At 33.4% G+C, this 17634-nt stretch overlaps 1 protein-coding gene across 3 annotated transcripts in view; it reads right to left on the reverse strand.

The window, feature by feature from the left end:
* PDGFC (platelet derived growth factor C) overlaps positions 1–17634 on the reverse strand; it is a 242926-nt gene that overhangs the window by 49738 nt on the left and 175554 nt on the right. For all 3 annotated transcript variants that reach the window (XM_008573304.1, XM_008573306.1, XM_008573305.1), the window contains one exon: positions 11587–11767. In XM_008573304.1, coding sequence (XP_008571526.1) covers positions 11587–11767 — 181 coding nt within the window. The remainder of the gene's footprint in view (positions 1–11586; positions 11768–17634) is intronic.

Consider the following 17634-nt stretch of genomic DNA (forward strand, 5'->3'; position numbering starts at 1 on the left):
TAAGAATTGACAGTTATATATAAAATAAGATTAATGTGATTTCAAAGTCGTCTTAAATAAAAATATAAGTATGTCATCTTAGTTAGAGATAGGTAAAATTTAAGAAAGCTCCAGTTTTAATATTCAAAGCATTCAAACACATTAATAGCATCACTCAAACTGACAAACATTTGTAGACTATTATGACAGCGTTTTCTCAGACGTATCAACCACGCGATGAGTTGTTTGGTTACACCTACCATGTATAATGAATGAGGCATGGTTGGTATCCCAGTGGATAACACTAGACAGAATACCAATATTCAAACAGAGTGCAAGATATGTTAAGCAGCTAATCCGTATCAATCCCTGTCTATGCCTTTCTAACATTAAAGAAGTAAACATAATATTAACATGACCATGCAAAGCATCTTCTACTGGGTTTTATTTCATCCGGCATGGAACTGTAAAAGTTGTTCCTTGAGAGCCAATTATAGCACATGGCACCTGAGTCCTCAATACACTTGTACAGAGTTTCTGAATATTTCATGAATAAAATATAAAGTTATCTTTCACAAGGACATCAATATATGAATTCCATGAATAAGAAAAAAAAAGAATAAAACAATGGTAATTTTGGCTCTGTTCTCTTCTGAAATTATTGATTCTAAAGGCATTTTAAAAATGCATAATCTTTTAAGGCCAAAGAAAATCAGGAGGGAACCAACAGCAATAAACTTTTGAAAACTGAAAAGCAGGTAGATGTGTGCTCATTGGATTGGTGAAATAACAAAGTCTGGCAGGTGGCAAAGACAATAAGCATTCTGAGATACAGTAGTCCCCCTTACCCACAGGGGACATGGACCAGGAACCCCAGCGGATGCCTGAAACTGTGGATACTGAATTACTGTCAATCAGAACATGTTTCTGTTCATGTCTTCCACCCGCAAATTTAATGCCTTTTGCATCTTGAATAAGCACTTATCACACACTGTGGCCATAACTTCTGCAGTCTGAGGTGCCACAGCAAAACTACCATCATTTTTTTTTCCTTCTTCACAATTTCAAGATTCCTTCTTACTGTAGATCTCAGCAACCTCAGTATACATTTTTTTTTTCTTTCCTTATTAAGGGAAGAACTTTTGCTTTTCAGTTAAAGGATGCACTGCTGCTTCTCTTTGGCATATCCAAATTGCCCACATCACTACGTTTGCCCTTTGGGGACATGATGAAGTAAAATAAGAGTTACTTGAAAACAAGCACTGCAATACCGTGACCGTCATTCTGATAACCAGGAGGACTACTAAGTGATGGCAGGGTGGGGAGCACATACAACGTGGTGAAGGGGGTCAAAGGATGATTCACTTCCCCAGGGGGATGGCCCGGAACAGCATGCGAGTTCACTATGTTACTCACAATGGTGCAACTTAAAACTTATGAATTGTTTATTTTTCTCCTTGTCCACTTAATATTTTTAGACTGCAATTGACCGTGGGTAACTGAAGCCACAGACAAGGGGGAAGGCTACTGTACATGAAAGAACAACCAAAAAGCTGTGGAATTTGGTGGCATTCCCAAGGACCTATGGAAGTAGGAATAACAGTGGGGCCAAAAACATGAGGACTGGTTGGAAATCTGTTAGTGAAACTGCCACACACCACAAATTTATTTCCCCTCTTGGCAGGAAATGTGTTCCTTGCACAAAATAAAATTGAAGATTTACCGATTGTGAAACTCAAGGAGAGCTGGAAGTGGTGATATTATTCTGACTATGGGGGTATGAGGGAGGTAGAGTAGATATTTTTATATTTAATGCTGAGACTGTCAGTCTAATCCACTCGGCTCCCAGTTCAAAAGATTGACAACCAGGATTTACAGTCCTAGAAAGCAGATTGGAGGAGTCGGGGTTTTGAGTCAACAACTGATCCAGCCAACTCACAGTACAGTAAAGACCGTAGTGAGCAAGCCCATGCACATATACAGAATGTGCAATCAGCTTTTAAGAGGCCAACTTGAATTCTAGACCTAGCCATATATTCATTTAAGTTTGAGGGTTTAATACAGGCATTTTCAGTTATGCAAAATCACAAAAATTTTTATCTCTGATTGCTCCATTTCCTTAGTAAATTCATGGAAGTTTTACTCCCTTCCCAAACGAGGAAGTAAACTAAGAGAGAGGAAGACAAAAGATCCAGCAAACAAAGATCTAATGAAAGAAAATGGCAAAGGGATGATGGCGGAGGGCGATCTCAAGGGTGACAGAAGTGCAGCAGATGTAAAGAACAACCAGTCCAAAGGGGAGGAGGACAGATTGTTCCAGAAAAGATACTTCAAGAAGATGAAATTATTAGAAAACCTAATGTGTCTGACACATTACACTATCTGAAGACTTACGCGATCTGAAGAACAGTTAGGGGACGAATCAGTGGTAATATAAAAGCTAAGCAAACGAAGAAAAAATACAACTCTAGGGAAAGCAAAAAAGGGCAGGAAAGGAAATGTAGTTATAGTATATACTTCATGTTTTATCTGTAAAAAAATTTATTATGTGGCCACCATAATGTACACGATGAATTTGGATCTGAAATAATTAGGATATAATAGATGACGGGGTGATGGGAAGCATCTATGTGTCTAGTAAATGTAGGAGGGTCAAAGAAAGTGACAGCCTCATCTTCCAGGGTGTGAAATCAATAGATAATTCTTAAAACCAAAAAACAAAGAAGCTGCAACAAAAGCATGTTATATGAAGTCGTGGAGGTAAATTGGAGCAGTTAAAAGAACTGAAAGTGCTCTCCTACAAGGAACAGGAAAAGAGTTTAGGCAGGAGAAAGTGGTATGAAGTGCTATTTTTGTAACAAGCCTAAGAGAAACATTTGCCTTTAAAACTATGTGCAAGATTAACTTGACAAAAATTTAAATTAAGTGTATAAAAAGGCCTTAAGAAAATGAAGAATGTTTCCTGACTGTTAGAAATGTCTTGTTTTACTAACAGTGTCCTATCACACTGTAGAATGAGTGAATATCTATTCTACTACTGTACTTCACTGCTGGAAATATGCTATCTGGGAATTACCAGACAAGTTTGGTGTTGAACAGAAAAGAAGGCGGAGGACAATCTATCATAGTTCCATGGATGACAAGACACTGACAATTGACAAAATTGATAGTCTTCAATATACTGCCCAGAAAAGTTGGTACAATAAATGCAAGTGTTAAAAACTGAAACATATCCACATAATTCTATGGAAAAGTCCCACTCTTTTTGCAATCCTGAAAAATAGAGAACACATGGTTGCATTAGCTATTGCATATGTATGCAGAATTTCCAAACTGTTCCATAAATTATTCATGTTTGTTTAAATATAAAAAATATTTTCCCCAAATCTTGTAGTAATACTCACTGCATTGTGCTCAATGTATATTTTAGAGCAATTTCCACCGCAAAATTCAGTGAAGAGAACTTCTTGTATCAGAATCTCCAAGCATGTTTGATGAAAATGCAGATAACTGGACACCACCCCAGACCAAGAGAATACGAATCTCTGACATCTGATAATAAGCATTTTTAATATGCTCTTGAGAGATTTTTATAACATATCTGATATCAAATTTATACTGGATAACGCCCAGGATTTTTATTTGTTTGATTGCTTATCTTTTTCTTTAATCTACAGCTTATAACATCCCTGTGCTCTCGACAATCACCTCTCTTCCTTCTCAAAATTTTTTCAATCCATTTATATGATATTTATCCATATACTATACTTATATAGGAGTATATGTTTTTCCCTAAAACGAGATAAGTTACCAGAGACCCAGGGCAATATCATGTACATCTTTAAATTCACAACAAAATATCAGATATCCCTCAAAGCCCAGGATTTTTATTTGTTTGATTGCTTATCTTTTTCTTTAATCTACAGCTTATAACATCCCTGTGCTCTTGACAATCACCTCTCTTCCTTCTCAAAATTTTTTCAAGCCATTTATATGATATTTATCCATATACTATACTTATATAGGAGTATATGTTTTTCCCTAAAACGAGATAAGTTACCCGAGACCCAGGGCAATATCATGTACATCTTTAAATTCACAACAAAATATCAGATATCCCTCAAAAAGTGTTTGTTGAAAGAATTAATGTGAAAATGGATGGAGTCATTGAAGAAAAAATATTGAATTTATAATTTTAACTTGCACCAAAGTTACTTGCAGAGAACAATCCTCTTCATCAGTTTTAGGTTGCCATATGAAGTCTAAGCTTTTAAATTTTTGTGGCTTTAGATATAAAATATGACTCAATTAAGTCTCAAGCTTTTCATTGGCCTAAATTTTAATTTTTACAACTCCATTGTAAAACAACTTAAAATGGTCTGCCTACCTTTTACCGTTCCTATGATAGGTAGTACTCTTTGCCTTTTTCTAACTACAAATCATAGCATCTGTGAAATACTTTCTTAGACCTGAAGGAATTAACTGCAACAAAAGAAATTGATAGAAATGGAAGAGAGATGCCATGATCTTCATACAAAAGAGAGCATTGTGACCATGGGATAGAAGTTGAGTTGAAAAATACATTAAATAGCTCTAAGCCAGGTAAGAATTTAGTCTCTGCCGCAACTGTATAATTTCTTTGATGCAATAAAATACTGTCATCTCAAGACTCCTTGCATAAATATACATGTACATTGTATATTTTAATAAAATTCAAGTCATTCAACAAATTCTTCAGAATACAGTATAGATATACAGCATTTGAAATATCTCTTCCATTCTCTGAATACTACAAAAATTTTAAGAATGAATGTTTCCTTAATTCTCTCTTAAGGTAAATAAAACTTTATTTTGAAATAAATTTTCAAGAAAATGTTCACTTACTAAAATCACTCTAATACAATAAAATGGAAATACACTGTGATTTGTTGCAAAGATTTAACACTTTAAAGATCTTGAGTACATCTTGCCACTAATGTTTTTTTTCTATAGGATTAGTGTTATGATCTTGCTCTAAGTATTTTTATTCCAGGTATGCTTCTTATTTTCTAAGTAAGAAAGTGACCAATGAATTTGAAACCTTGTTTGAAAGTTGGTTGGAATTTTTCTTAACCTGAACATAAAAGCAAATTTGGCCTTCAGTTAAGTCTTTTCTTCATATGATATTAACAGTGAAATAACCTACTGGCATATGCCAGAAGGGATGGAAAAAAAATCTTCTCTCCCTCTCACTTCAATATTCACTGAGCCGCTTTGTTCTCCATATCTTGTATAATTAATAACTACTTTGGCAATCAGTCATGCATTCCTTAATGGCACCTCAGGCATCAAGTGGCCTTCCAGCTCTCCCCACAGAAACCGTACACCCTTCTATGGGGCACACTGGCTGGTATATTGACTTAACTCTGGACAAGTCATTTATGAAATCACTATTTAGGAAAATGCATAGTTGGGTACAATGTTAACGTACTATTCTATATTAATATTTAATCTCTCAATATAGTTATTCAACAATGAGAATAAAAAAATTCAATATCCAAACAAGTGTCACTCATACATATTTTTAAAATGCATGTTTCTTAAAAAGTAAAATTATAAAAATAATAGATGATCTATTGGAAAGCAACTTAATAAGAGATGAGTTCCACTGGATTGTGGCATTTAAAGTACTCTTCAGTTCATTCATCACTTCCTCCCCCACTTTTATTTCAGGCAATAAAGAAAAAAGGGCAAAAATATATGAAGTCAATTGCTATAGTGGCTATGCTATCTATTCCTCTTAATCTAAACAGATACTTTTATTAAGTGGAAAAAAAGTAAGTATATTGTTGTAAATATATATTATCTTGGTAATTTTGATCGGAAACCTTAGATTAATACAATTTAAAAATATAATATTCAACAAAACCATTTAAGAAAAATCAGTGATGATTGAATCATTTTCATAATGCTAACCAGATTGGAGGAAGAGAAAGAAAATCCTCAGATCTCATAAAAATTAAAAAAAAACCATATAAGTAGCATTATGCCCAAGAAGAATAGTTCTATATATTAAGACCAAAACCACTAGAAGATTCGGATTTGGATTTGTACATTTTATTTAAGAAATAGGCAGAGTTTTTTGCAGCAATTTTCTAACAAGACCATGCAGTATTTTTTATATTTAAGACAATGAAATAAAACATTTAATAAAGTCTTTTGATACTGGAGGAAAAGATGATATTTTTAGCCTTTATAGGTTTCTTAACATTTTAAATTATGGTGCTTATGCTACACTACACAGAGTAAAACATATATAATCTATTATAAATTACTCCAAAATTAAACAAGAAATTTTCTTTTCTTTCTAAAAAATCTGAAATGTGTTCTGGGCTCTCACTGTGTGTGGCCTCCAAGCAGAAACAAGCTTGCACTGTTTTACTTCAGTTTTGCTTCATTTCTTCCCAAACAATCTCTCACTGCTAATCTACCAGGCCTTTTTTTTTTTTTTTAAGTGGGAAGGAAAAACAAAAATCAAAGATAATAAATTATTAACTCCTTAGGTACAATCAAAAAACCCAAATAAATCATTTGGCATCAATTTACATAGATGTATTTTTCATTATTTATTAATGGGGCATGACTAGGGAATAATATTTCCATAAATAATTCTCTGAAACAGCATTAAAATGCTAAAATTTTAAATTTATGTAGTAAATCTAGCACTATTTTTTAAAAAGCTATATCTAGCTATAACTTCAGGTAAACGTCTTATGCTAAAGTTATTTTTAAAACTAAATTTAGTCTGACATGGAGAGATTAATTTTATTTATGTCTTATCCTAAGGTACCTGGGAGTCAAGAAAATGATACTCAAATCATAACAGTATAAAGGACACTGCATATATTTATAAAACATTTATAAAATCTTTAAATGTTAGATTAACATCACTTTTTCAAAATAATGTCATCCGTTGTTAACTCTATGCTCTATTATTCATTAATTGAGGGGAAAAATGAGTGAGTAGATCATCCTGCAAGGGTAAACATAATTTTTAATGGAAAACTGTGTGGCAAAAACTGCTTCTAAGAATATGAACTAAACTCTATCTAATATGTATTAAACTCTTCCTCTAGGACACATGGTATCAGAACAAGGAATATTAAAGATTGATCAGAATCAGACATACATTCATGCTTGTAAAGAAGGCTGCAGAGTTATCTCTACTTGTAAAATATAAAAAATTTAAAGCAAACTTTCTCCATGGAGAAAAAGAGTGATTAAAAACACTTAATTTTTCTCTGTATATGAATAGTTGCAAAATATTGATTGAGTTGATTATTTAAAAAGCAGGTAAGGCTGATTATACACATTAGTGGTTATAAAATCTTAAGTATGCGGTAATTTCTTTAGCTACAATGGATGTTCCACTAATTCCCCGCCCCTCCCACCCCCAAATAAAAGAGGAACCAGTGCAACTCTTTCAGTAGAGCGAGACTATGCCCTTGGTAATACGGCCCAATATGTAAGGACCAAGAGAGTACCTGGTGTCATTACCGTGATTCTACAGTTTTCTAGTTTATGAATCATCTCTATTGTGTGACATCAACAAAAGAAACATAGAGTAAATGAGAAGTTAAGTACATCTTTGCATGGGTTTCAGACCACTTTAAGAGGAAATGGCTGAATTTCTATGAAATCTCAATGAGCAGCTGCCATGTGACTGGCATTAGTTAGGCACTCATAATAAACCTCAATGTAGTAAGTCAATAGTTTACTAAGGACTTGTGGTTAATATTATTTTTATTATGACAAAGTTAAGAAACCACTGTGGCCAGTGGCCCCTAAGCTCCTATTTTACAATGGTGGGTTTGCAATCAGTGAAATCATCGCCTCTGGGGAACTGGATGTGCTAATGAAGGTAGAGTCCTACATTGCCTAATTAGTGGCAAAAGCGAAAAAAAAATAGTATCAGAAATGATCAGGGGGCTTGGAGGGGCATTTGCCCCTTCATAAATGCCACAAGAACTTTTAAGTCTGCTTGCCAAAAGACAAGGAATTTTAAGTCTGTGTGCCAAGAGGTGCACTTTCTTCCTTTAGGCTTTTATTCATCTGATACACAGATAAGATTAGGAACTAGTGGGGGGGGTACGTGGAGGGAGGGATGTCATTTATGAATACACAATAATAATGCAAAACATTCTTCAAGACTTAAAAGCATGATCACTTGTCAAATTCTTACTCATCACATCTTGTCCCTCTGCAGGCAGTTATTAAAAGTAGAATGAATGTGGCTATAGGTAAGGAGAGATATATGGAACCAATGCAAAGGACAGGTGAAGTGGCAGGTAAACTGTCAAAGTAAATTTAAAGACAAAGAACCAAACCTTGTAAAATTGTAAAATTCATATATTAATAATGTCTCCAGAAAGCAATCCCTAAAATTAACATTAATTAGGCAATGTAGGACTCTACCTTCATGCTGTTTCTTCCAGTCCAAGGCCTGCTGTTTCCCTAAACACAGTCAGATTAATTATAAGATCTATGCATTTCTTCACCTATCTTCATTATCTACAGCCCAGTGAAGGTCAGTCAATTTAGTGGCCATGAAAAGCACGGCTTAATAGAAGCCAGAAGAGTTGACAACAGCCCAGTAAAGTTCATATTTATAATTTATCAAACTATTTCAATAACCTTTTGAAAATGTACTGAATTACATTTTAGTGATGGGACCAGTGACACACATTTGACCTAAAGTCTCTCAGATGCAGTGTCTGGTCTCAATCACAGTAAATCTCTGGTATTGGGTCACACTCAGGTGCAGGGGCCTTTTATGGCCAAGAGGATGTGTGGCACTTTCAGTAGATCTTTGTGGTTGTTCACCTCATCACAAGGCTCATGAATCTGATATACATTTACAGATATACAAGTGTCAGTGAATCTTCTATTAGTTAAGCTGGGGTGACTGAGTTGTATGATCAACTCAGCATTTAATTATTTACTGAGAGACTATAATGTACTCAGAATTGAGTTAGGTTAATCTGTGTTTTTTCAGTCTTTAGATACTTTATTTAATCTACATAACTCCTTGGGTTACACAATCACATAACCTACATGGTCATAAAATCAAAGAGAAAATCAAGAAGAAAAACCCTTAGTGGTAGCATGTAAACATTTTAGCTTTCATGTTTTATTCTGCAGCAGGATAGCATATTGCTATTTATATACATTTAAATTAATATAATATAAAGATAGTAGCTAATTTAAAATATAAATAATCTCCTTTGTTTAACGTTTATATTTGTCAGAGGTTTGAAATGAATAAAACCTTTGCTCTCATAAAGACCTACTATTGTTTTATACAAAAATTTAATTATTCCATATTTCAATATTTAAGAAACTTAGGTGTACTGAAAACCAAACTGAAAGTGTGAACTCTATCAGTTTATGAAAGTGCAGCTGTGGCTCCCAAGGCCAACTTAGGTCAAAAAAATTAAACTCATGTTCTGTGAAGCGAGACACTGGGAATATATGTTAAATAGACTCTTAGTGACTTAATCAAGCAAATAATCACAGTATGAAAGTATTGCCTACAATAGTGCTTTTAAAAATGTACATCTTTGTCTACTATTAACATTTTTCATTTCTGGGTAAAAGTATTAATTTTATTAAATTTAAATTTAAAAAAATTTTAAATTATTAAATTAAGAAAAGTTTTGAAAATTATCAAAGGAAATAGCAGAGAATCTGTACTGGCAAAAAAATAATTCAGAATGGAATAGAGACATGAATATTTTAAATAATTTATATAGGAAAACTGAGCAAGATTCAAAATACAAACTTTTATAACATATTTTAGAGATATATCATTTAACTTCAATAATACACAATAAATGATTCCACTACTACTAAATTAATAATTAACATTTTCAAACTTCTGATTGTGTTTTATTGTTTCATTTTAGCTGTATTTTCAACCAATACTCAAAATTCCTTCACTTAATCACTCACCTAAATAGTTTCCCACAATCTTGTTGCAGACAATAAAAAAGGGAAATTTCTACTTAATGATACAGTATCGGTATAGTATTTGAAGTTAAATATTGATTCCATATTTTCTAATTTGCCTCATGAATTGCTGGCTGTTTGTGTGCTGTGTTTTTATCCCCAACAATAGTATACATTGTAAAGCATGCAGCCCATACCATTGTGTTCCCAGTGTGCCTATTAATTTACTAAATCTTTTGTCAAAATCATTAAAGAAATCAACTTTTTATAGCTTTTTAAATTGTAATATTATTGATCATCTTTAAAAGGTATACTAGACAACATCATCATATTTGTATAGAAAATTCTGAATTACTATTATAAGTAGAATGTCAAAAATAGCAAAAATGTTTTCAATATTTTTGTTGTAGTACAACAAAGATACAAATGTTTGAAAAAATTCATGAAGTACAAGAACACTACAATTAAAATTCAATGTACAATTATAATTTTTTAAAAATTGACAGATTTCTTAAATTCCAGCTAGAATTTCAAAAATTCCTTTGTAGGGCCATGAATATTATTCAAACAGGATAAATATTAAGTTGGAAACTTGAGATAACTACTTTAACTATATATTTTACTAATATATTGATTTGAAAATATTAATATTTAATAAGTTTGCTTTTCTCCAAGAAAACATAAAAGTAAAAATGTTATGGATATAACATATTTATAAATAATACATCTAAAAAAATTTTGGTAGGTACAGAAAGGAATGATGCCACCTTAAAGGGCAAAAAGAAGTAAAAGATAACATGAGTGTGAACATCTAAGGCGATATACACATAAATTTAGTTAAAATGGTATTAATCTCAAATAGTGCTGGCTTTCTAACTCTGTGATGTATTCATTTTGAAATCTATACATGAATTTGAAAATAAGGATACCACAGTATTGTGTATCCTTCAAAACTTACATATTTAAACTAAGAGTAACTTCAGCAAAACACGAAAGATCATATAAGAAATGATCACCAAAGATACTAGAAAACTAAAATTATATTTTATTATTTAATATGACTGAAACTAGAAATTAATTCAGAAAGACACTATAGAGTCCAAATTTTGATGCTGATCCCTAAATAAGAGGGTAATTAATAGCACAGTTTCATATTTTTCTCAAAAGAAAATCCCATATTTTATTATTTAATATGACTGAAACTAGAAATTAATTCAGAAAGACACTATAGAGTCCAAATTTTGATGGTGATCCCTAAATAAGAGGGTAATTAATAGCACAGTTTCATATTTTTCTCAAAAGAAAATCCCTATGTAATTTCCCATCAACACTGAAATACCAGTCAGTGAGTTGGGGGTGAAGGGTATGCTATAAGCTTATAAGTTAAAAAATATATATTTTATTTCATTTCATTGGTTAAGGTATTTAACATTGCAAATGATTTACAGTGACAGCATTTAAATTATTTGTGAAAAATACAGTGACATTTATGGGGAAAAAAAATCCAAGCTAGAGAAAGGTTCTTGCTTTTTCGTTTTCTAAATCTCATGTTTAAAAGAGAAAATAAAGTAAACAAATAGCTGACCCAATTAAATAAGTGGGCTTCAAAGTGCTACTTACTGGCATGACAATGTTGTAGTGGATGCAGAACCCTGGTTCAGAAGGAAAATATTCATCAGATACAAATCTTATCCTGATTTGATTTCCTTTAGAAATCTGTTTTCCTGGTACAGCACCAGAACCACACCAGCGCCCTAAAATAGTTCCATCACTGGGTTCCTCAACTTCTACAAAATCATACCTGTAATGAGACAAAAAGAAAAGAGATATAAAGTCCTAATATTTAGTTTTGGTAATTCAAATCCAATGGCTGTGGATGCAATAAATCAATAGATCACAGCAATGTGTTAATCCCAAATTTACCTGGGTAAATATAATTAAACATCTCAAAGAAGACACACAACTAAAAATGGCTTCTCAGTTGAAGAAATATGAATCATCTAAGCCTTCTAGATTTGCTATTAACAAATTCCAATCACTGAACAGCCATCTTAAAACTTAAATATTTTGTACAGAACAAGCATACCTAACGTTTGATTCATGAATTATTCAATGTAATTTCTATCTGGACATGACAGTCTTAGTCCAACCTTAATTTCTATTATTATTGCCCATTGCTTTCTAACAGTAACTCTTTCATCCTAGTCAGGCTCCTTGGGTCCCTTTCCTCTGGTATTGCAAGCTTTCTAGAGCCACTTCACTATATACACATCCTTCACATCTCACTTTGAATGCACTGCCTCTGTGAGACCTTCTTGGGTGTTCTCAGCTCACTGTTATCTTTGTCTTTTTGACAAACACATATTTCTAATATTAACCATATACATGTAAGTGACCTATCTTCTTAGTTAGGCTGTCAAATCCTTGAAGAAAGGAATCAGTTCTTGCATGTTTCTATTTTACACTGCACTACACACATCTTAAACATAAGGAATAAATGATTATTTGTTTTAAACAACTGCCAACTTTGGTTTGGAAGGTTTAGATCAGTGGTACTCACTTAACGCAGTATAATCCCATGAGAGAATGTTTCAGTAATTTGTAGAAACATCTTAAGTTGACCCAATGATTGGGGGTGAAAAGAGCACTACAAAATGTAGTAAGTAAGGCCCAAGAATGGTTAATACTGGAAAATCCCCAAAATGAGTATTTGCCCCACGTCCCCATGACTTTCAAATATTTCACAGAGCATTTCATGGAGGTGGAATTTCTGCTATCATTCATCTGAGTTTGGAAGCTAACATTGTCTCATGTATAAACACATATATGTTTTGTACTGCTTTAGCTTAAGCTGAATTTTCCAGAAATTAACTATTAAATAAATTGAGAAAAGTTTCTGTATTTTGTTTGGAGCTTTACCAACAGTTATTCAATATTTTGGAAAAACATGTCACCAACAAGAACAAGGGTTATACTATTTGCACTGTAATTAAAACAATGAAAAAAACAGAAAAGTCTAAAATTCAGTAGATTTTGCCAGAGAAGCAAAAATATATGTTTTATGTAGTATTGAATTTGCAGACAAAAAACAACAAGCTTTCAACAAGAAAAAAGGACATAAAGTATATAATGAAATAATTGTTAATCTTCCTCCTAAAGAAGTATCCAGAACTCTCATGGCATGTAGCTTTTATCTGTCGTCTTGGCCTTGTTTTCTCATCTATAAATTGAAGATAATCCCACAGAACTCGCAGGGATATTTTAAGAAAGAAAAAATGGGACAGCACATGTGCAGTGCCTAAAATATTGTGGGCACAGAGTTACCCATGAATAAACCCACCTCTATCCTGCATCCCTCCCAAAGCCCCCTTCCCCCAACACCTGCCTTTTAACATATCCTTGGGAGTTCGAAAGCAATAAATAAGAAACTACAAAGAGGAGATAATGTTTATTCTGTATCATATGACAAGTCCAGGGTTATAAACTACAAATGCATAAGCCAGCCAATATAACCATTCCAGGAATTTTGGTGTATGTGTGCCTAGGGTGGGGAAGGGGGCGTTGGGCAGGGGTAGATGGAGCCGGTTAGAACAGACCCAAGTAGATATTTCAGATCTACTTGGTACAAAAGTTGATAATTATCATTTTTATCACATGGTAATTTTTATATCACGATTGTCTACATGTGAAACAAAGCTTCTATTCATAGAGTATCTGTTTGTTCTTTGCTTGGGAGGTAAACCTATCCGATGTGGGTCACCACTGCTCATTCAACAGGTATTTGTGAAGCACTGACTTGTTGCAAACTGCTGTGCTACATTCTCAGGATAAAAAGATAAAACTATAGTTTCTTTGAGGTCTGAGTCCATAAAACACATAGATAAGTGCTCTGATGAGAGTGTGTAGGAAATACTGTGGAATACTGGAAGAGTAAGTGTAATTATATACAATGAGATTAGGGTCGGTTTACAAAGGAGTTGACATGTGGGCTGTCAGTAAGTACTGAGTGACCATGGGTAAAAAAGAACGGAAATAAAAATTCTGGTGAGAAGTATAATACGTAAGATGTAAGAGAGGAGGGGGGGCCAGGCATGGTTAATCATGAATAGAGGACAGGAAACAAAGAAGTAGATGGAGATAAAGCTGAAAAAATAGGGGTAGGTGAGAAGGCCTTGATATTTCAGAGTAAGATGTTAGAATAATACTTTGTAGATCAATGTTGCAACAGATGGCACAGTTTTAATAGGCCCTATGTCTCTTAAAATTCTAAGTCAACATTTTAAAAAATGAATTTCAAAGAAAACCTGGATTTCTGCCTTTTTTTTTTTTAATTTTCAAGATCTAGTAATACTGAATATCATTAGCTTTAGTGTGACCCATGAAGGTTGATCTCCAGAACTGATGTCAGCTCCAAGAGAGGAGGTACCTTTATTTAATTTAATGTCTTATCTCTAGCACTTACATCATGCCAGGCACATGGTAAACCCTAAATCAGTATTTGGTGAGTGAAGGAATGTATGTGTGCCCTTTGTAGCAACTGAGGTTGAGGCAAAATGGCAAAAACTTTAGATGAGCCATGTTCTTTCTAGTTTTTAAAAAAATTCTTATCTACTTTCTATGCTTTCTGTATATACCCGGATCTCTTTATTTATTTATTTACATGATTTGCCCCTGTAGGCATCTGAGTTTGCCACCCTTGCGGTTTACCAGGCAGAGCCCTTGGAGGTTTCAGTGAGAGGAGTAACACAGACTTAGAATCATCATGTAACTGAGGAATGCCAGGAAGCAACATTTCAAACGTGGGTCAAAAGAAATCCACCATTGCAGTTTACCAGGCAGAGCCCTTGGAGGTTTCAGTGAGAGGAGTAACACAGACATAGAATCATCATGTAACTGAGGAATGCCAGGAAGCAACATTTCAAACGTGGGTCAAAAGAAAAGATCCTTTAATAAAAGCATCCTGAAAAAGAGCAGTTGGGGAAAAAACCATCGTGAGTGATGGCAAAGAGGCTCATGTAAAAGGCAAGGGGGGAATTTCCATCAGAGCAGAAGTGGTCAGTAGTGCCAAGTGCTGAAGAAAGATCAAAGACGAAAACCAAAAGTATCCACTGGATGTGGCCATATGATGTCATTTTCAACAAAATGGTTGGGAGGAACACATTGAATCAAAAAGATTTTTGAGACCATTTTCAAAATAACTATTACAATCTTTCTAATATGGAAAGAATCCTAAGAGAAAATAATATCATATTTGGGAAACATTAAATTAACAGCTTAGATAGTTATTTTACTACACATGATATTCTTTTTATTTCTGTTAAAAAAAACATTATGTGTTTATCTGATTTGTTACTTCTTTAAAAGTACTTAAAAATGGTTTTTAACCCCACACAAGAATATCTGGATCATAAATGTTAGGAGTTTATTAAAGAAAAGCAAGTCTTAACTTTGGCCTTATGCAAAATCACAGTCTTGCAAATAAGAGAAAGGTGATGAGTACATTAATACTTATTCATGAAGATTTTCTACTGATTTTGATGCCATTTAAAAAATAAACATAATCTTTATAACAATTTCTGGATTTGCAGCTAGACAGCTGGCAATTAATTCTTACATGCTCATGCAAGTCTGGTGCATACATTTTCATAGTGTTTTAAAAATCTATGTAGCTTTGCATTCCACTAAGGTTAAATGAAATGAACATATAAAAAAATACCATATTCTTTGCCTATAAAGCAGTAGAATTTAGCATGTGCTACTAACTGTTTCATGGTACATTAAACATTTCATTTTTTCAGAACTGATGTCATACAAAAATGTAATTCTAAAATTCATCCAATTATTGTACCATTAATTTTTATGGTTATCCTCAACAACTATTAAGATGTCTATAAAATGTAAAAGTATTAATGAAATCATTATTTACTAAAGCTTAGTTTGTTCTCTTAATCAAAACAGTAAATCTCCTTGCTCAGGGGTATAATTACACAAATAACATTTCTTTTTACTGAAATCATATTCAAGGTCACGTAAAATCAGACCAACTGATGATCTAACTGGAAGTATCCTCATGCCTCATTATTGATAGCTTATCTTCAAAACACCAGCCCCCCCAAAAGCAACCCCCCAAAACCCCACCATTGCCACTTGATCCGTATTTTCTTTCAACTTGTTTGAGAGTGCAGAGTGAGGCTGGAAAAAGAATAATGCATTAAATCCAGTCTTCTTCCCTTATCATTTGAAATTTTTCTTTTTTCTGACAGGATGCCATTTGCAGAATAAGGAACTCATAGCAGAAGTTGATTGGTTGATATATTTTAACATAGCTCAAAAGATCAAGTAGAAAATGAAGAGAGAACACAATGATGAAAGATATATCTGTAGCCACAGGCACCTGAAAGGTAGATGAAAAAAACCAAGCAATACTGACACAGAAAATTGAAATCACAAAATATAACCATCCCTAAATTCAGAAATGTATGCATGCCTAGGTGACTGTTCTGGAGACATGGTAATCCTTATAATACACCCTCAGGTATTAATTTCCAATGTGCATAATTGCCCACATCAGTATTTAAAGGATTTACTAAGCCTATTTTATGAGCCAATCAAACATCACTTTCTCAGGGCAACATGATACAGAGCAAACAGCACTAAGTGGTTTGTAATGATCACTCCCTTTCTCTAACATACCCCTGGGGACCCATGGAGGATTTATGTTCTTTTATGTTTAACAAACAAGTCTGGCATTGTAGACAAAATTTTGGTTCTCGTGTGGGAATTTAAAAAACCAAGAGGACACGAGGACTGCTTTCTCACTCCTAAAAACTGTAAGGAGTATACAAAGAAATAAATTCACTGGTAAACATAATTGTCAGACACCCAGCTTCCTTCAACAAAAATAAACCGACTCTGCAAACAGGCTGTTTCTAGTTCATGCTAACTAAAATCCTGCCAATTAAATATGCCATGAATTATCAAACCTGTCGGTAGTGTGAAACCCTGCCAACAAATGAATGCGGATTTTAAAAAGGCCCAGATCTGCACATGTCAAATGGAGTCTGAGCTTGTTGGAAAAGGTAATAAAATTAATAAGATGACAATTATTCTATAATGTATACTTCAGTTTGGCAGAATGCAACTCATACACAGAAATGGAAGTTTTAGACTCCTATTTGGACACTAAGGTGCTTATTTGTGCTTTAACTTATGTTAAAAATAATTTTCTAAATAATATATTTATTAAGTAAGTGATTACTATGTGGCAGGCACTTTTAGGTGCTTTTTAGACATTAACTGATTTAATTCTCACAACAACCAGAAAACCTTGATGCTATTTTTGTGCCCATTTTACAGGTTATAAAATATGAATATAGAAAAGGTAAGTAACTTGGCCAGTGTCACACAGCAACTAAATGTAAAGCCAAGGCTTCAATTTTAGAAGTCACACGTCAGAGCTCATGCTCTGAAGTATTAAGCCATACTACTCACTATATTTAAAATATGCCTGTAAAAATTCTATTTACTTTATTTTGATGCCTAACTGCAGAGAATTTGTGTCTTGATTCACATTGGCCAAATGATCTTGTTCAATGGCTAGAGAAATACTGAGGGCCATTACAAATAAAGATGACCAGTTATTGGTATATATACACAATGGAATATTAC

This window comes from Galeopterus variegatus, unplaced genomic scaffold, assembly GCF_000696425.1.
Source record: "Galeopterus variegatus unplaced genomic scaffold, G_variegatus-3.0.2 Scaffold900, whole genome shotgun sequence".
Taxonomy (NCBI): domain Eukaryota; kingdom Metazoa; phylum Chordata; class Mammalia; order Dermoptera; family Cynocephalidae; genus Galeopterus; species Galeopterus variegatus.